The 18,186-nt window shown below is 42.5% G+C and overlaps 1 protein-coding gene across 1 annotated transcript in view; it reads right to left on the bottom strand.

The window, feature by feature from the left end:
* Positions 1–273: 273 nt before the first annotated feature.
* KCNJ6 (potassium inwardly rectifying channel subfamily J member 6) overlaps positions 274–18,186 on the bottom strand; it is a 40,628-nt gene continuing 22,715 nt past the window's right edge. The window contains exon 2 of the mRNA XM_009811070.1: positions 274–599. Coding sequence (XP_009809372.1) covers positions 274–599 — 326 coding nt within the window. The remainder of the gene's footprint in view (positions 600–18,186) is intronic.

Below are 18,186 nucleotides of genomic sequence, written 5' to 3'. Positions count from 1 at the left end.
GAGAGGTGCCGAGGAAGCCAACAGTCCATTACCAGGGTGGGGATTGAGATTCCACCATCGATAATGGGTATTGCAGCTTTAACCCATGCCTTTGCTTAGTCTGTGAATCTCTTGAGTTTAAATTGGGCAGGTAGATATTTCGCATCGTAAGTATTTATTTTCCCGGAATTAAGAATAACAAGGAAGAAAAAAAAAAAGGCATCGGAGAAAGAAAAGGGGAGCAAAGAGGGAGAAGATAAAGGAGGTGGTGTGGCCCTTATGCCTCCAGTGGTTCTACACTTTGGACTCATTCTCCAAGTTGGCCACATCACCATTTCTTTCGTTTTGGTCTTCTTGATTCTTTTCTTCCTCTTCAGTTTCCAGCTCAGCATGCTGGTCCAGCTTGCTGGAAACAGACCACGTCAGGGGAAGTTCTGCTCGGCTGGCCATCTCTGCCAGCTCTTTGGCACTGTAAACTGGTGTGTTGGTCTCATACGTTTCATGAAAACTGTTGTAGTCAACTTCATAAAATCCGTCCTCCAGAGTGAGGACAGGGGTGAAACGGTAACCCCACAGGATCTCACTCGTAATGTATGAACTTCGAGCTTGGCATGTCATTCCTGTAACAGAGAAAGAAGGAGTGCTGTAATAAGGACCCACTGCTTTCCCAAATCCTTAATTATTTATTCATATAGGCAGAGAAGTGTTTGTAAAAAGACACAGGCCAGAAAAGAAATGTTTGGCATACTATGAGGTTGAGCTTGGAAAGCAATTTCACAACATGTAACCTATTTGATGCCCTTTCCTTCTGTGCGTGTATGTAATAACAAGTGGCGAGTCTGTGAACAATGATTAACATTTCTTTATTAAATGCAGTTCTTCTTCCTGTATTTCATCAACGAGTAACTCACCCCCTGATGAGTCTCAGATGGCTTATTGAGAGTGTATGTGACTTGCATTGTGCCATCCTTTGGTTCCCTGGCATGTAACGAACCCACGCTGCCAGGTCCAGCAGTTGCCCAGGCTGAGGAACTTCTGCAAAAGCTTTTCTCTGCTGGAGCTAACCCCTGAGCCTGGAATCCACAGGTTGACTTGGTTCCCCTAAAGGTTGGAGCTGCCTTTTAGTTACGCTGCTTTGAGGTTTGGGCTGGTGGCCAATGCACAAACATTGGCAACACTCCTGAAGGACACTGTGATTGTGTGTGGTGTTGAATTCAGATAACTGGGACTAACTTCTTTGTTACCTTCCCTTCACAGGTCTGCTGAACCTCGCTCTGGGAGCTGCTACAGGGCAAAAATATCTCTAAGATACTATATTTTGCTAAGAGGCATGGAGAGAGGCAGCTGTTCCAAGCTCAAAGTGTAGTCCAGAGAGTCCAGAGTGTCCTCTGGGTGAAGAAACATGCGGCCATGGCAGGGACCTGTGACTTGGAAAACCTGCCCCATCTCAGACAGACAACTTGGGGAAACACTACAATAAAATATTAATGCTCAGTAGTGGAAGGGGAAACCCAGCTGACCAGGAAGAGGGTCAGGAGAAGTGAATTTAAGGGGCAAAAACATGCTGCCAACAAAATGGGAGTACACGGAGAGAATGTGGTGGTTTTCCTTTAATTATTTGCACATTATTAACTACGTATTACTAAGCAAACGTCAGCTATATGGTATATGTCAAATACTTAGTAAATAATGATACATAACCCCTGGACAAGCCTGCCACACATTAGCTATTTAGAAGGTAATCATAAGCAATTAAAATTGTTTAATTTGGGGGCACAAATGGCAGTATGTAGAAATGCACATCATTTCTCTGTGCTGCTGGCATTATATAAAGTCACACGGAGAGTCACAGGAAGAGAAAACATTGGTAGTTTAATGTCTCTGATCTTTTTCAGGGCTGTGCAAACTGCTCTAGATAATTCTGCCCTCATTATCTCGAGCCTCCTCTCCAAGCTCAGATAACTTGTTTCCAATGGGTGAAAATTGCTGTGTCTTGGTACTGTATCTTTTTCACTGATAACATTATGTTTAGAAAGATATTTACCAGCTGTTACCGCACTGTGGTACTTCAGCGCTTCTCCATCGTTTTCCTCCGCTTACTGCAGCGCCTCAGACCCTGCAGAGGGGTGACTGTCAGGGAAAGCTTTAGCATGAAAACTGCTGTACTATACCTACCTGCTACAGCCAGGCAGAAACGGGACCGTACTTCTACTGTGCTTACTGATCTTAATTTCTCTTTCTTTTTGCCTGACAGAAATACTCAAGCCTTTGTTTTTCTCAGTTTTGTGGACAAGACATGTTTGCATTTCAATTCTCAGGTAATGCACAAATGGAAATATAAATATCTTACCATTTTTCTGTTCATTTCACAGGTGGGAAGGGCTGAAGGGCATGAAACCATACGACAAAATCACCTCTTGTGAGATTCCCTGTGTGATTTTTAGTCTAAAGAACTTCTTTCCCACAAAATGACAGAGGCGAACTCAGCAGCTCACAGAGCACTATACATTTGGGAAACGCACTAGTTGTGCAGCAGCTTCCCCAAAGGGTCATTTCTTTTTTTTGCAGTGCTCTTCTGGGCAGACCCAGAAGCATGGGTGCAGTATTTGATGGGATCTCCCTGCCTCAGGACGGAGACATCGGCAGGCTGGGGGCAAGAGAGGGCCAGTAGCAACCAGTGCTGTGGTGGTGTCTTCCCTGCTGCCTCAGGCATCCCGCTGGGCTGCTCTCCTACCAGCCCCTTTGCTGCTCCTTGGTGGCACGCCAAGACCAGTGACCCCTGGATGGGATTCCCCAAAGGAGCGTGCTGTTCCTAAGACTCATGTGTTTCTAATCCCCTTCTCCGCTGCTGAAATTTAACTTCGAAGTGAATGGGAAATTTGGAGTTTTCATTACAAGGGCAATGAGATTAAACAAAAAAAAAAATCAAGTCCCTTTGAAACAGTATTACCTTCCTTTCCTATGCTCAGACCAGTACTCAGTGATCCTGCTTTGGATGGGAAAATTCATTTGACTGGTGGGAAAGAGGGGGGCAATTTTCTGCAGAAGTCAAGAAGATTAATTGAATTATGTTAGAGTTACAGCTCATTAAAAGCAAACCCTCATCTGAAATTTTGACCTTAGTTTTTAATTTAGTCCCCCGTTCAACAATGATTTAATACCTGTTTCTTTTCCACAGCTAGACAAAATACTTTCAGAGCTAGAATGAAAGAGTTAGGATTTTTCAAGCAAGTAAGTTGAAATCAAGAAAAAGACTTTATCTAGTGAGGGATGTGCATATGAGAGAGACCTTATTATGCTCTCTAAAGGCTTGAGAAAACTAATACAGAAAAAAATTGTAAGTGGATCACAAAGATTCCAGATTAAAATGTGCCACAGTTGTGGAGTCCGTTGAAGTGATTGCCAGTGCACCTGCATGGCTCTGGAAGCAGAACAGAGAGATTTCTGCAGTTCTGCATGGTGAGGTTTTACCAGCCTCTGCCTGTGCTGGCTCAGAGGTCCTTCAACTCCACAGTCAACAGAGCTTCTGGACTGTCTTTTCTGCATTTAATCCCTTATCATATATTATGGTCTAATTTACACATGTTTCATTGTACTCCATGGTTTTAATTGTCCTGTAAAAGGAAATGTGAATTTTATTATTTGCTGTAAGTTCTCAACATGCTCTTGGTTGACAGGGGAGGCTGCATCCTGAGTGAAGGCGTTTTAGTCTTCAGGTTTCCAAGTATTGCGTGATTTATTCAGTAATTGTGTGGTTTATATGTAGCCATAGATCTGTTGCACAATGGCTTTAAAAATGATTGTGGTTTGACATTTTGACTAGTGTCTCATTTTAATTGGATCCCTTCAGGGTAGATGAGAGCTGGGGAGCCTTTGGAGCTACTTAGCTCAGCATTAATGGGACTTTTTCAAAATAAGCCGGGAAATTAAGAAACCCAAATAATTCATTCTAAACTAATTAAAACTATAACTGGAAGGAACGGCCTATTTGAGAAGGAGCGTCGAAGCCCAACGAAAACCTCGAGGCTGGACTCTCGGGCCCCACTGTGACGGGCATTGAGTGAAGCCGGGGCAGCGGGCGGTGACGGAGCATTCCCGCTGGGATGGGCAGCTGCTTCCCCCTGCACCTCCCGGCACGGCGCGGGGGCTCCGCAGCTCCCTGCACCATCTGTCCCTGCTGCCTGGCATGGGGGGACGGCAGCGGCAGGATTAGGTTGCCCTGCAGTGGGCTTGCGCTTGCACCTGTTCACCTCACTGCGTACTGTATTTTAAACACGCCGTGAGCTGATGAGACCTCTGATGGTTGCCCTTAACTGTTGTCTCACTCCTTTAAACTCAAAGCATTTTTAATGAGTGGTAATGAGCCTTTGTATATGTTGCAGCTTTCTGTGAGGTCTTGATGACAGTGTTTCAGTCTGTTTGTTTTATGTTTGCACAGGTCAGTCACGACCAAGTGTTGTGCAAATACTTGATTGCTGGGCAAGTCGCATAAGTAGTAGAATTAATTGCTGTCTTACTTCATCATGGGTTTTTTTATTATGTTTAATGTTCAGCTAGAGCTTTGTGGGCTGTAACCAGCATTGTAAGAGTTGCCACTTTTCCGTGAAAGACACATGCCATGGTGGATACTGTTCCTATCACTCCCCTGTCCCCATTCCTGGGTGAGAACTACGCAAGGCGAGTTACAAGCTGAATTTTGGTCCTTGTTATATTGGAGGAGACAAACTAAGTTATGGGGGTTGGGTGAAGGAGACTTTTATTTCTTTGAGGCAGCCAAGCTAACGCAACATTTTTATTGTCTTGCTTTCAGATAGGAACAAAAAAGGTCCTGCTGACAGTGCTGGGATTAGCTCCATGTATCTGAAATCAGCGATTAGTTACTGCTTTGGATAGTCTCGTTACCACAGGACCAGTGTGATTAAAACTTTAATTTATCCTCTAAATGCTTATTATTCCCATTCAACAGGTGAGGAACTGAACTGCACAGAGACTTGAGCAACTCTGCAGAGTGAAGAGTGGCTTGTGAGCAGGAGCCAGCCCGCTAAGCCGCTTTCTGACTGCATTGAATTTGACACACAGCTGGGCTCCTGCCGCAAGGTACCTGTGCTGGGGTGGGGGTGCTGTAGCAGGCTTGGTCACATCCATGACATTATGTCCTGTTTGCCTCAACAAGAAGTTGGGACTGTGCTCTGGTTCCTGATAACACGTGGGCTGTTCCTCTCCAGAGCACAGGCTGCGGTAGCTCCCTCTGCCTGACTGGGAGCATGGATGCTATTTCAGTGTACCCCATCAGCAATTTTCCTTGCAGCTAGAATGAAAGGTTTTATCAAGCTTAATGTTTGCACCATGCAGTCTAAGAAAATGACAGAATAATTCCCCTAAGCTGTTGCTGATATGCGGGTAAGGTTACAACCCCACCTTTGACTGATCAGAATTAATAACAAAGTTGATGCCACCTCCAGATTCATTACTCTTGAAAAGTCGCCCTGTGCAGTTATTTTGAGGTTACAGTTTGTTCATGCTGTCTACTGCTATTTAGGATTATGCTTTGTGCTGTCTTACAATGCTACAAGGGTTTGGTGTGGTGACCCAGAGTGACTTGATGCATTTCCTCACAGCGCACTTAATTTAAGATTTCATAGGAGCTTACACAATAATATGTTGTGTCATGCACTCTTACCATATATTATTTCACTTTGTGATGGGAGCCATCAAAAATAAAATGCTATAAAAAAGTCAGAGGAAAAAGCGTACTTCAGAATCACAGAATCAAATACATGTTGGCCCAAAATACAGTGATTTTCAACTCTGGGTCAACCTACTGCAGATTACACATAGCGACAACCTCATTCAGCTTTTGTTTTACTTGAGGTGGACTTTATTACAACAGGACTTTTTATTTTCAGATTCCACTCCTGTGATAAAAAAAGGACTCTAAATGAAATTAAGGGGGCAAGAATTACAGCCCATTACTGACTGCACCTTTTTGGCTGACAGCCACGATGTCAAGCCGATTTCAAGGTTCAAGGTTCAGCGATTTCCTGCTGGCACTTAGCAGAACGAGGCAGACGTTCTGCTGCACAAAATTGAATGGGATATCCCATAAGAATGACCCGTTTTCGGTCATTGCATGGGAAGTTTGCTTCACAGTTCAGCCTGGAGTAAGACCTCAGCAGCAGAGGACTCATGTGTGCACAGAAAACAGTGGTGCCCCCATTTCTGGGGTGAGTGGAGTTTCACTCATGTACAGGAATACAGAATTTGCTCTGGGGTCTCCAGCTGGGAGCTGAGACTTCCATGTGCACGTGTGATGCTCCTATTATATTGCTTTCACCCTGTCTTAATTCTTTTTTCTTCGTCCTTTGCTGAGGTATCACTGTAGAGGTTTTGGTCTGCTTCATCAGAAGGTTCATTTGTATAGTAAGAACCTTTTAAAAATGAAACCAAACATGTAGGAAATTCTCTGCCCCTTGAGATTAATTCCTACAGCCTATGAGTCAGTGCTCATGATGAAACTATTTTGCTGTAGGAATTATGAAGAAGGGGAGGTGCTGACCCATAGTGTTAGACCTGACTCTTGCACCTTGCCTGGGGCAAGGGTGAGAAGACGGGGGAATTTTGCTTAAACCCTGTGATAATGGCACTAATACTGAGGTAATTAGACGAATGTGCACCTCCTGTCTGAAACTCCAGTATGGTGCTCAAAAAAGCTACAGTGACTTTCTAGGTTTGTATCTGAGATTGCTCCTGTGTTCGTTAAGTATCACCAAGCAGCGTGCGACAAGGCAGAGAGGTGGTTTCTGCCTGGATGACCTTTGGGTCTCAAATATATTTGGTGCAAGATTTTTTCAGTCTGCTATTTTTAGATGTTAAGGAGAATGAGAAGGCAGTGTGTGCTATTAAAAACAAGCAAAAGGCTAGGAGTCAAGAACTCCTGATTGATACCTTGGTTCTCCTGCAGACATTGTGTGGGCTTTGGCAAATTACCTAGCTTTGCTGGGTCTGTTTTATTGGTGTGCCACAAGGGACATGCTGAGATTTAAAGGCGGTGGATGTGCTTGCAGTATATTCTCTTCCTCATCTAGACTTTCACTGTCAAATTTGTACTAAACAATTCTCCCTGGTGTGAAAATGATTGCCTCAAAAAAGAACAGGGATTTAGAATAAAATTTCCATAGTTATTGTCCACCAAGTTATTGTCAGAAACATTCCATATTAGTTAATTTGCTCTCTTTAACCAAGCTAAAAAAAAAAAAGGAAAAAAGTCATGTTGTACCCTGAATGCACCACTTTTTGTAAAGCCCGAAGCATCAGTTGTCATTGCTGGAAAATGTTGCAAATACCATGTTGTAGTAAGACATTTTCCCCCTCCTTTTTGTATTTGTGTACATCTGACAAGAAATCAGTGGTTTTTTTCAGTTTTGAGTAAAAAAAATTAAATATATATAACCTCTTATTCAGAGCTAGCAGTGGGAAATTCCCAGGGGTTCTGATAACTTAATTCAGAACAAACCTGGAAATTGGATGCTTATCTCATCCTGAGCAATGTCTAAAGCTCTTGAAAGGAGTAAAAACTGGAAGGGTGCTGGTGAGCATTTCAATGTATCTGTGTTTCAGCATGCCTGGGAATCTATGCACGACATCCTCGTGCGGTGGGTTATGAACGGTGTGCGTGTCTTCTCCATGTCCCAGCTACATCACAGCATGCCCACTCCCGGTTCTGGTGCAGCAACTGGAGAGAGGAGTGTGTGTGTGAGTGGGAGAGGAAGGGAGGGGGGACAGATGTTTTTTCTATGAGAACATAAGGAATTAACTTTCATTGGCTTTTTTGTTTGTTTTCTTTTTCCTTTTTTAATGTTAATACTGGTGCTTTTTTTCTGTAAATAATTCGAGTAATTTGGTATTTCTATTTTCATATTTCTTACTTAATCAGACCAAGAAGCTGATCGTTATACTTGAAATTTTATAGCTTTGGTCTAATGCCATCTGTGAATTCTGATCAGAGGTCTTTGTGGTAGCTGCTGTCTTCGTCTCACAGCTGATGACGGGACCAGGGGCAAGCTCCACATCAGAAAATGCAAGATGCCATGGAGTGGGTTGGAGCGGCTGGCCTGACCACCACCACCAGTAATAAAATCACATTCCCCAAGGGGAGAAGGCATATATTATTAGGTCATGTTTGCACAAGAGGTGAATATGCATAGGAAATTGAGCTGGTGAGAAGCCATCATTTCGAGTCAGTGGGACTTTCTGACACTCCAAAATCTATTTCTTTCTAAACAAGATGACAACAAATAACAAGTATAAAAAAATGGAATTGATAGTAAGTTAAATTCTAAACAAAGTCTAGCTTGAATCAGTCAAAGCATTCTGTTTTCATTCTGATTTCTTCAAATGTGATATATTGTATAATGCAGCATCTAAATTAGAAAAAGAAGGCCATGTTTTAGTCTTTTTCAAAACATTAAAAAAAATGCACATTTTTTTCCCCCAGTAGGAGATTTCGATGCCAGTGAAATGATATTTTCCGATGGAAAAATGCTGAGTTAGAAATGTTTGATTTATTTGGTTAATATTTTTCCTATCAGGAATTAAATATACTTCATTGAGTATTTTGTGTCTAATTTCTCGCTTTCTAACTGCATGTAGCTTAGTCTGAGAAATGGTACATGCATAAGGCAGAAAAGCTTGTCTGATTCAATCTCAAATGTGCTGCCACTTTTAGCTAACAGGACCATACACATTCTCAATAAACAGCTTCTCAAAGAGATGGTACAATTACTATTCAGCCAATATTTAACCTTCATTTAGCCTTATATTCAGGCCATGCCCAGCAAATCAAGCTGCCTGATGTGTATGAATTTAATCATTTTTTCAGCTGTGCTTTTTTAAATGGATGATGATTACATTTTTCTGTCGACTAAATCTGTGGAAATGTAATATATCAAATAAGGCAGTGTCTGACCAGAGAGAGAAGCTTGTTCCAGAATTGGCACTTGGAGTCCTTGGAAACAGGAGATTCAATTCGGTGGAGCTGGAACATGAAGTACCAGGATTTTGTACCCTACTCTGTGTTTGACTGTTGGGATACATTTATAGATTCAGTGGTTTCTCAGACATTGAATCAGCACCACACAAGTGCTTTATTTCTCCTAGCAGATACCCGCACAGGAGGACATAGGGGAATTTTATTTTAAAGAAGCTGCAGTACACGGTTGTATCTTCGGTGGCTCTGCTTTCAAGACGCGAAGTGCTGAGTAAACAGAAGACCTGTCCTGACCTTTTAAAAATACATTACTATTAATCTGCAGGCTTCCTCCTGAATTCTTGCGTGCAGATGGGGCGCTCTTCTCTGGCTCAGTGTGCAAGCAGCTTGCTCCGCAATTCCCTGACAAACAGCCAGGAGCAGGCAGCGAAGGCACCAGGCTCCAGCTGAGCTGCCTGCTGCTGCCTCACCAGAGAAGGGTCTTGGCAGCATTTTTTGCTAAGCAGTGCAACCTGACCCACCAGAGTGGAGCAGAGAGGATCCTAGGTGGCAGGGGGTGTGGAGAAGACCCCTAGCAGTACATGAAGGCTAATAGTCCTGTTTATGATTTTGGACCTATCCAGCTGTCTTGCCTATCCATCTGTCTTGCTAGGTTTCTTCCATAACAGAGAGGATGACCAGTCAGCAAGAATCACAGCCTTTGAATGAGTTCCCATTGGCTTCCTACTTCTTTTCCACAGTCATAAGCAACATCTTCAATTCTTATTCCAGAGAACTTCAGGAAATATATAATTCACACAATTATTCCAGTTTAGTTACCTTGGCATTTGAAAGCACTTTGGGTTCAGTCTGTTTCACGGTCTCTCTCCAGACACTAGATTCACTGCTGCTGGGGAAAAACTTCTCATAAAAGCACCAGGAGAGGAGAGGATGGGGGACACCCAGCTGCACACCGGTGTGCAGCGATGCTGTGCCACAGCTGGCTTCCTGCAGCATGATCTCAGGCTGAGGGAGGCTAAAGGGAGTCCCTTTTCCTCCATGGGCTCTGAGTCCCCTACCCCTTCCATCACCTTTTACGATGGGGTGGAGGGCCACAAGAAAATCTAGTTTTGGGTAAAAGAAGGGTGAAGAAGGAGTCACCTGAGCTGCTGCATTACTCTGGGGGAATAAAGCAGTAGAACGGCTCCTGTTCTCTGCTCTGCATAAACCCAAAGACTAAATGAGATCAGCAACTCAGAAGCAGGTTCCTCTCTCTCCATTCCTTGCTGGGGAGGCAGAAGGTAGGAAAGGGGTAGATATAAATCCCAGGTAGGAAATGAAGAAAAGAAAAATGCATCCTCTAACACTTTTAAACGTCACAGTTTGATAAAACCCTGCGTCTTTTTGAAAACTCCAGCTTTGACATGCAGTTTGGATGAGAACTGCTTCTTCTCCAAAATGTTTAGGCTAACATTGCAAGATGCAATCACTCAGATGCACCTGCAGCAAACGTCCCAGGGCAATGCCCATGGATGGCGTTAGTAGAGCTGGATGTTCTGCAGATTGCCTGCTTAACTGCTGAGAATATGGACCCTAAATGCATTTGGCCTTGGAAAGAGGTAGAAGCGTTGTTTATGTGAGAGCTCTTCCAAGATGGCCAATCTTTTGTGGAAAAATACAGCTGACTGCTACATTGGCTCTATGCTACATAATGCATAGCCTGTGCAACCCTCTTGAGGAACATGTATTTAGCACACAGTAGTAACTGGGACTGAGACTAGAACAAGGCATGTCTGGGCATTGCTGAAATCCCATGTTAGCATTAATGCCAAGGGATGGCTGGGAGAAAAAAACCTTTAGTTGGAACGATGCTTGCTGTGAAAGAAGCATTTTCTATAACGGCTTGTAGCTGCTGCACACTTGCGCTGTCATGACTGTGAGATAAACATTTAATTAAAATATACGTGTGATCTATTTCACCTCTTGCTGTGCAGACTTCTTAAACACATAATTTGAGTCTGCATGTTTGGATGGCTTTTGTTTCTCTTCTTAAAATGCTACTTACAAAGAGAACAGAACATCCAAGGTTTGCTCTATCCTGAACTTTACTGACTTAGAGCTTTTTATAAAAACGTCACATTTTACTGTGGAAATGTTTGTGAACCCAGGATTAAAGACAAAACAGTGTGAACATGCAGCTTGGCATGCTGTAAAATTCAGGAAATAAGGAAGATCACTAGCTTTTTGACAAAGTCTGTGAATCACTCACAAAGTATTCTGGTGGTTGTTTCTAGGTTTGTGGCTAATGGTATTGCTGAAGCCTGGTTTAGCTGTTGTGAAATCGGAGGAGGAGATGAAAGAGAGTTCAGGATAAAGCACTTGTTTCTGCCAGGCAGATGTTGGTGCGAAGTGATGTTTGGAAATGCAGCACAAATAAAGAGAAATTATGTTCTATCTAAAATCACTTGGATTTTTGGTAAGCAACAAAACATTTCAGTGGGGTTGCCTGGGCAGTTTCATAATGGTGCATCCTTCTGGGTGGGCTGGAAAAAAAGCTAAACGTGGGTAGGTGGTACTTGCTTTTAGAAGAGACAACTTGAAGAAACCAGTTTTTCTAAAGATATCTTTGCTTCAGAGATGACATTTTTGATTTATATATTTCACCCAAAAGAGTTCCAAGAGGACTGCTGTAGAGGTGCTCTGTGGTTTTCACAAGACAAATCTAAATCCTGACGGCATCGCTGAAACCGTCATAGCTACCATTTGAGAAGGCCAGCTATTACCACATGTCAGCCTACAAAAAGCAGCTGGGCATGGAGATGTGTGAGAGCTGGATCGATCCAGCTCTGTGGCACCAGCTAATAACAGCACAGCTGCTTTCTGGTTCCTTAGCCAAGAAAACAAGCAACCAGCCCTTTCTCTGGGCATTTTGGACGAAGCTCAGCTCCTTGAAGGCATTGGCCTTCGGTGACAGTGGTGGGACCTGTGCTTAATTCAGCTGGCACCTGCTCCTCTCTCCTCTCTGGTGGCTGAAGCATGGACCTGCATCTAGCCCCATTCCTGTTCCTATGGCCTGTTGGCAGTATAACCCTTGGGAGGTGGAGAAATTTTGCTCAGGTGTTTTGAAGCATGAGCCATGTCCCTGGTTTTACAAATCTTCAGTGTAAGAGCTGAAGGGGCTCAGTGCTGCGGTCCTGTCTGAAGGTCCCCCACACTGTACATGGCTCAGAGCTAACTTACCTGATCTGAGAGGAGGAGGAGGAATAGCTGGGCTAATTTTGCTAGTATTTCAAATGATGGGTTTGGATAGTAGACCTTATAGCCTTTCATTTTCCTAATGGGAGAGAGTTTAAGGAACCAAATACTTGTTCATGCTATTATTTAGTGTGATTGGTCAACTCCTTTATAAAAATCTTTTTAAGGGAGACTGTTAAAAACACTAAGCTTAAAAATTAATCTGTCATAACAATAATCTTTAATTAAAATTTAAATAGGGTTTATTGATGCAGCTATTGTTATCTTTATCACAACAAAAGAATCAGCCAATCCCAGACTTCATGCAGTTTTTGATGAACTTTTGCAGGCCTTCTAGCAGTTATGCAAAGAAAATCATCTGTGCTGTTAAAATCCTCCCACTGAACAGCAAGTGGGTTTTAATTTTTTTCTGTTTTTTTCAGTTCATAGGATGAGACTTATTAAGTTGATGCTTTCAGGTTAATAATATTGGCTATCTGTCAACTTTAGCAGCATATTTTTGAAATGCAGGACTGAGCAAAAAACTGGTTGCCTCAGGGAATGAGATGCAAAATCTTTCACTTCAGAAACACTATTTAATATTCAACTTATGTCAAACTTTGTATCCATATTTTAGCTGCTTGGCATCCTGTCTGATAATAGGTGCTATTAATATACCTGCTAGTAGATCAAAGACCATTTTAGAAAAATTAGTATTTCGCTTGGTTTTAATTGACTTTGGTTTTATTTGAGATGGTGAAGAAGAAGCTGATTCTGATCTTTAATTACTGTCTAGCATTTAGCAATGAGTCCAATAAAGGAGAACAGCAGCAGTAGAGTTGGGATTTTAGGAAAGCTTCAGTACTACTCTCCTGATATTTCTGTTCTGGGAAAAAATAGGAACAACACATTTCAAGCTCTAGGCTTTTCAATCTAACACTTTCCTCAATGCCTGAATTCATTTAAAAGGAAAAAATAAAGTAGCAAAGAACCAGCAAAAAGTTATTTTGTCCTATTCCTTCTTCATGCATTGTAAATATTTAGACTAACTGTTTCTGGGAGAAGCACAGACAAATCAATCTATGAGAATATGTGTCTGATTTTGCCTCAAATATTTCCACCTGGTGATGGAGCAGAGAAATTCTGAGGTTCTTTGACATGTGCACCTCATTTATGGACGCAACAAAGAGGCATTAGGACTTTTTAGCACCCCAAAATTCTCCTTCGTTTAACAATATTTATCTCAGCTAGTGAGAAAATTAGTTGTTTTAGTACGGAAAAAATGATGAGCTTGAGAAGAGGTGGCTAGGTATGTCATAAGCTGTCTGAGGAAGCAAGGAAAAGAGGGTGCTCACACTCAAAATTACACAGTTGCAGAGGAGAGGTACCTAAGATAGTACAGAGGAGTCCTGAAACAAAATGACTGGGCTTTTGGAGCAAGAAACACTGTGTATAAAAGCCTGAATAATAATGTCTGTTTTTCCTGAGGAATATGTATTCAACACTGAGCATGGGCTTGGTGTTCAGCAAAGATGCTAAGCTTTTTCTCCTGGAACAATGTTCACAAAGCACTTGTTTGGCAAAGGAGTATTTGTCTCCGGGTGTTGTGGCGCTGGATGAAAGCTGGCTGGGTACACAGGGCATGAGCTGTTCCAGTCCTCCCTGGCCGTGGGCACTTGAGTGCTTTCAGCTTTACCGCTGTGGGTTGTTTCATTCCTCTGTATCAGTCATGAGGTGGCACTCTTCTACCAGAAGAGATAGCTTAGAAAGATTTTGAGGTGTGCATATATCTAAACTAAGAAAAAAGAAGCAATGCCAGGAAAATATTGTTGAGACATTATTGCAAAAGTTACTTTCGAAATGTCTGGGCAGGCAGGCAGGTGAGACACCACCAGGATGCTGCGTGTTTGTGGCAGGAACATAGTATTTGAAGGAGATACCTTGCTGAACTCTCTTTGAGCTAGAGGTTAGTAGCTTACTTCATTTTCTTCTGACTCCCATACAGATCTGAAGCATTTCTGTACACCAGCTGCAGACTATATTCTTGTTCATGACAAGCACAATTACACAGTCTCTTTCTTGCAGCTTTTATGACTGCTGCCAGACCACTGCTAATTTGGAGCACTTTGTTGGTATGCTTTGTACAATGAGCGCTTGGCTAAAACTGGACATCCTTCACTCTGATGATATCCTGCCTCCCAGAGAATAAATTAGACCAGGCTCCCAGCTTCAGAGGTAAATGGGGGAAAAAAAATAAACCCAGGCATTGCTGGTCAAAGAGATCTGTCTTTAACACTGCATACGAGTGTTTAACATGAGGTTTTAAAAAATGTATGCCATAGCAAATAGAAAGCACAGCGCCAGATTCTAGTCTCAGTCAACAACAGTTCAAACCAGGACCATCTTCCATCAGGTTATAGCTATTCCAGACTGCAGACCTGACTCAGATCTCCACAGTTTTACACCTACATGGGATCCTTGCTAAGTCCCAAGCAATCTAGCAGATGTCTGCTTGTGAAGGAGCATCCCCTGGCTCCTGCTGTGTTCCTAAGACGTGCTTAACCTCCAGGATTGGAAAGAGAAATAAGACTTGGCATGCTGTCTTTGAAAGTTTGCTGACCCCTTCTCTTCTTCATGCTTGCAGTGAATCAGGCTTGGGTAGTAGGGGAGCTCAGGGATGGCTTTAAAGCTAGCCATGCTTCCTTCAAACAGTGTAAATCACAATGCCTGGGAGGAAAAATGCAAGGGTTTGGAGACAAGGAAGATTGGTGAAGGGGATGTGAGTTTGGGAAGAATTCAAGAAGGCATTGGAAGAATGCCAAATCCAGCCAGCTCTGTGCCATGCAGTGAGCCCTTCTCTCCTCCCACCATGACAAAAGTTTTCTCTGGCTGCCAAATGAAATACTCCACCACTGCCCTCATTTCGTATTTACTCCAGGCAGAGATTTTTTTAACCAGAGAAATGAAAGAAGCAAAAACTCTGCACAAGGCACTTTAGTATCTAACTAAAGCTGGGAGGTGCTCCTGGGACAGGTGACAGATCGATAGGGCCACCTTGGCCTCTTCCCCTTGCTTCTCCTCTCAGCCCAGCTGAAGATCTGGGCCCTGATGTGAATAACTGTTCATCACCCCCCCGAGGCTGAACCCCTGCCTGGCTAATCTGAGATCAGCGCGGGCAGAGCTGTCTTGAAGAATGAAGACTCTTTTTTCTTTTTAATCACACGTTTCTAAAGAGAAAAGGGAGAAAAAACTGCGATTGCTTGTTCTCAGCATGGATGTAAGTACTGGAAATGAATTGCAAAATGTAGCTGCACCCCAAAAAGCCCAAAACCTGACATTACACATTGCTTTAAGGAGCAGCTACAGAACTGGCACATGCTGGGTCCTATGTGCATAGAGCATTAGCTGCTACTCATTTGGTACAACCCAGATTATTTGCTTCTTGTGTTTCCTATCAATTTTTAAATTACATTTTATTCTGATTTTGCTGGAAATGGAGGTCAATGCAAATACAACAATACAAGTGCAGAATGTATTATGCCAATAAGTTTGCATCAGAACCCAGAAGCCCAGCAGGGAACAAATTACTGACGCTCAGAAAGGATAGTACTAGTAAAGTTTGGCTCTTATTTCCCGTGACCTTTTATCTGGAAGTCTCAAAGGAAGGGAAATATTATTATTTTTGTTTTACCAATGGGGAAATTGAGGTAGAGAACGGTGACTTGCCCTGAAGCCTCATAGAAGGTATGTAGCAAAGAAATGCTACTGTGGTGAGGATACATACATTTTGATAGTCATTTGGGGGTATGCTGGCTATCTGCTGTCCTTTGATGTGAGCAAGGAGGAATTTTTGATCTAAAGCAGTGATGCAGTTTTCACAGAGAGCTAATGTTTTGGAACAGCATTTTTTTCCAGATCCTGTTATTTCAACACAAGGCAAGCTTCTGCTCATTACCAGGGTCTCAGCAGAGCTCAAAACCTTGCCTAAGACCATTTCTCTCCTTTGTTTTAAGCAGACCAGGATATGGATGATGAAACTGCAGAGCTTGTTTTGGGAACAGAAGGCAGATGAGATGGATCATGTCATGGAACATGAACACGTTTTCCTGGAGTCGCAGTTGTGCTTCCTCAGCCTTTCCTTGTTGTCTGCGCAGTGGAGCTCTCCCGTTCTTTTAATCGCAAATGAAAAATTGCTACTATCAGAATAATAAGAGATTTTGCCTGTGGTTGTGCTGTGATAACATGAGGCTATGGCATGTGCACACGCACACACACACACACACAGAGATACGTAGAGATGTACAGAGATACCGAGGTCAGTGATTTTGCAGTTCTCCTATACCCAAAATAGCAAATCCTTGATGTGTGAGCCTTGGAAATGCTCAGTCCCTTCAAATCTTAATGAGATATGTTGATTATCATCAAATGAAAATTACTTCTGTCGTATGAGGTGGGGAAAAGAGAATTTAACTGGCAGCAGTGAGAAGACAATTAACAGACTTCAGAGAGGCACTGGGACAGTTAAGATGTTGTTACAAGAAAATAACTGGGAAATGATGGATAGATCAGGCTATTATAAGCATACAGTGAAACTGAATAACAAATCACCACAAAATACTGTGGTATGATGGGATTAAATCAGCCAACACAATGAGCAAAGCTCTGTTGCACCATCACGGTGCAGAAATGTTCGGGTTTTACGTTTTTAGAAAAGTTTAATGGCATTCCCTCCTTCTCCCCACACACAAGAACATTTGTAGTGCAGAAAGGTTCACTTGATTTCTAATTCAGGAAAATGCTGTACGAAAACTCATAATTCTTTTTCTGCACAGTTTACCAGGGTCATATTACACATTTTGGCTGCAAGAAAGCCCTGTAATAAATGATAGCTCTTTCAGCCTGTTGGCAGTATACGGTCCAGCCATCAGTCTTGTAAATGTTCCCATAACCATTGAAAAGTTGAAATAATTTGGAACTGTGGCTTAAAATATTATGAATCACAGAGCAAAGGGTTTGCTCTGATTTCACCAGGCTTACTAATGTAAAAAAAACTGTGACCCTCTAAGATGCCAGCACAGGGATAAAAGCACACCTTATCATACACTGTCCTATGATCGAATACAGGCTTCAAGCCCAGTATTTCAGGGAGCATTCCTTAGAGTTTGGTCAAGTATGAAGGCTTTCATTTAACAAATCCCTTTGTAAACTTGGCCAGGTTGTTTGTGTGTTGATGTGTGTGTGTGTCTCTGAGTGAAGGAGAAGCTGATTAATATCTTGTTCACTTTCCTGTCTGATAATGTGAAAGAGAAATATAATACGGTCCCCTCATGAACTGACTGCTCTAGCTGTGATGTGTGCCTTTTGGGCCAACCAGTGATACCATTTCTACAGGCTTTGAACCAGCCAGCTGATGGGTCCCAAAGACAATGACAAGGTGATGGCCCAATCCAAGATTCACAAAAGTCAAAAGTATCTTCTTGCTTCATTTCCTGGCTTTTGGAAGGGAGTGGTTTAAGTCTGGATGAGAGTGGGCTGCAAAAATCTCTATAGGAGTGGTGTTGCTCTTCAGGATCCCTTACCTTTGGGGAATTTCTTCAGTTTTTTGTGTGACTGTTGAATTACATAAATGTTTCTGAATCCAAGTGTGGTAATATATATGGAGTGGCAACAAAAGAACTCATTCAAAGGAAATCAGCACAAGGTAATGAAGATGTCATGACTTGGGTTATTCATATCTAAAAAGTATAATCCAGCTTCATGAACTCTGCAATACCTAGCAACAATACCACAACAGCTTTCCACTACATACAGTGCCACGTTCAAGCCGGATGAGGCTGGCCTGCTGCCGTTTGGGTTATTGTTGTACCTTGAACTAAATTCCTCTGAATAGATATCTCAAAAGAAGGAGCACAATCAGAGCCCTGACACTGCAAAACTCCTGAATAATGCTGTAGCTCGCGGCTCTGTTGCTAACAGGGGAAAGATGGAGATTAAGATGGCAGCTGCAG

The sequence above is a fragment of the Gavia stellata genome, chromosome 1 (genome assembly GCF_030936135.1).
Source record: "Gavia stellata isolate bGavSte3 chromosome 1, bGavSte3.hap2, whole genome shotgun sequence".
Taxonomy (NCBI): domain Eukaryota; kingdom Metazoa; phylum Chordata; class Aves; order Gaviiformes; family Gaviidae; genus Gavia; species Gavia stellata.
Note: the sequence above shows the minus strand (reverse complement) of the source record. Positions and strands in the feature narration are given on the sequence as shown.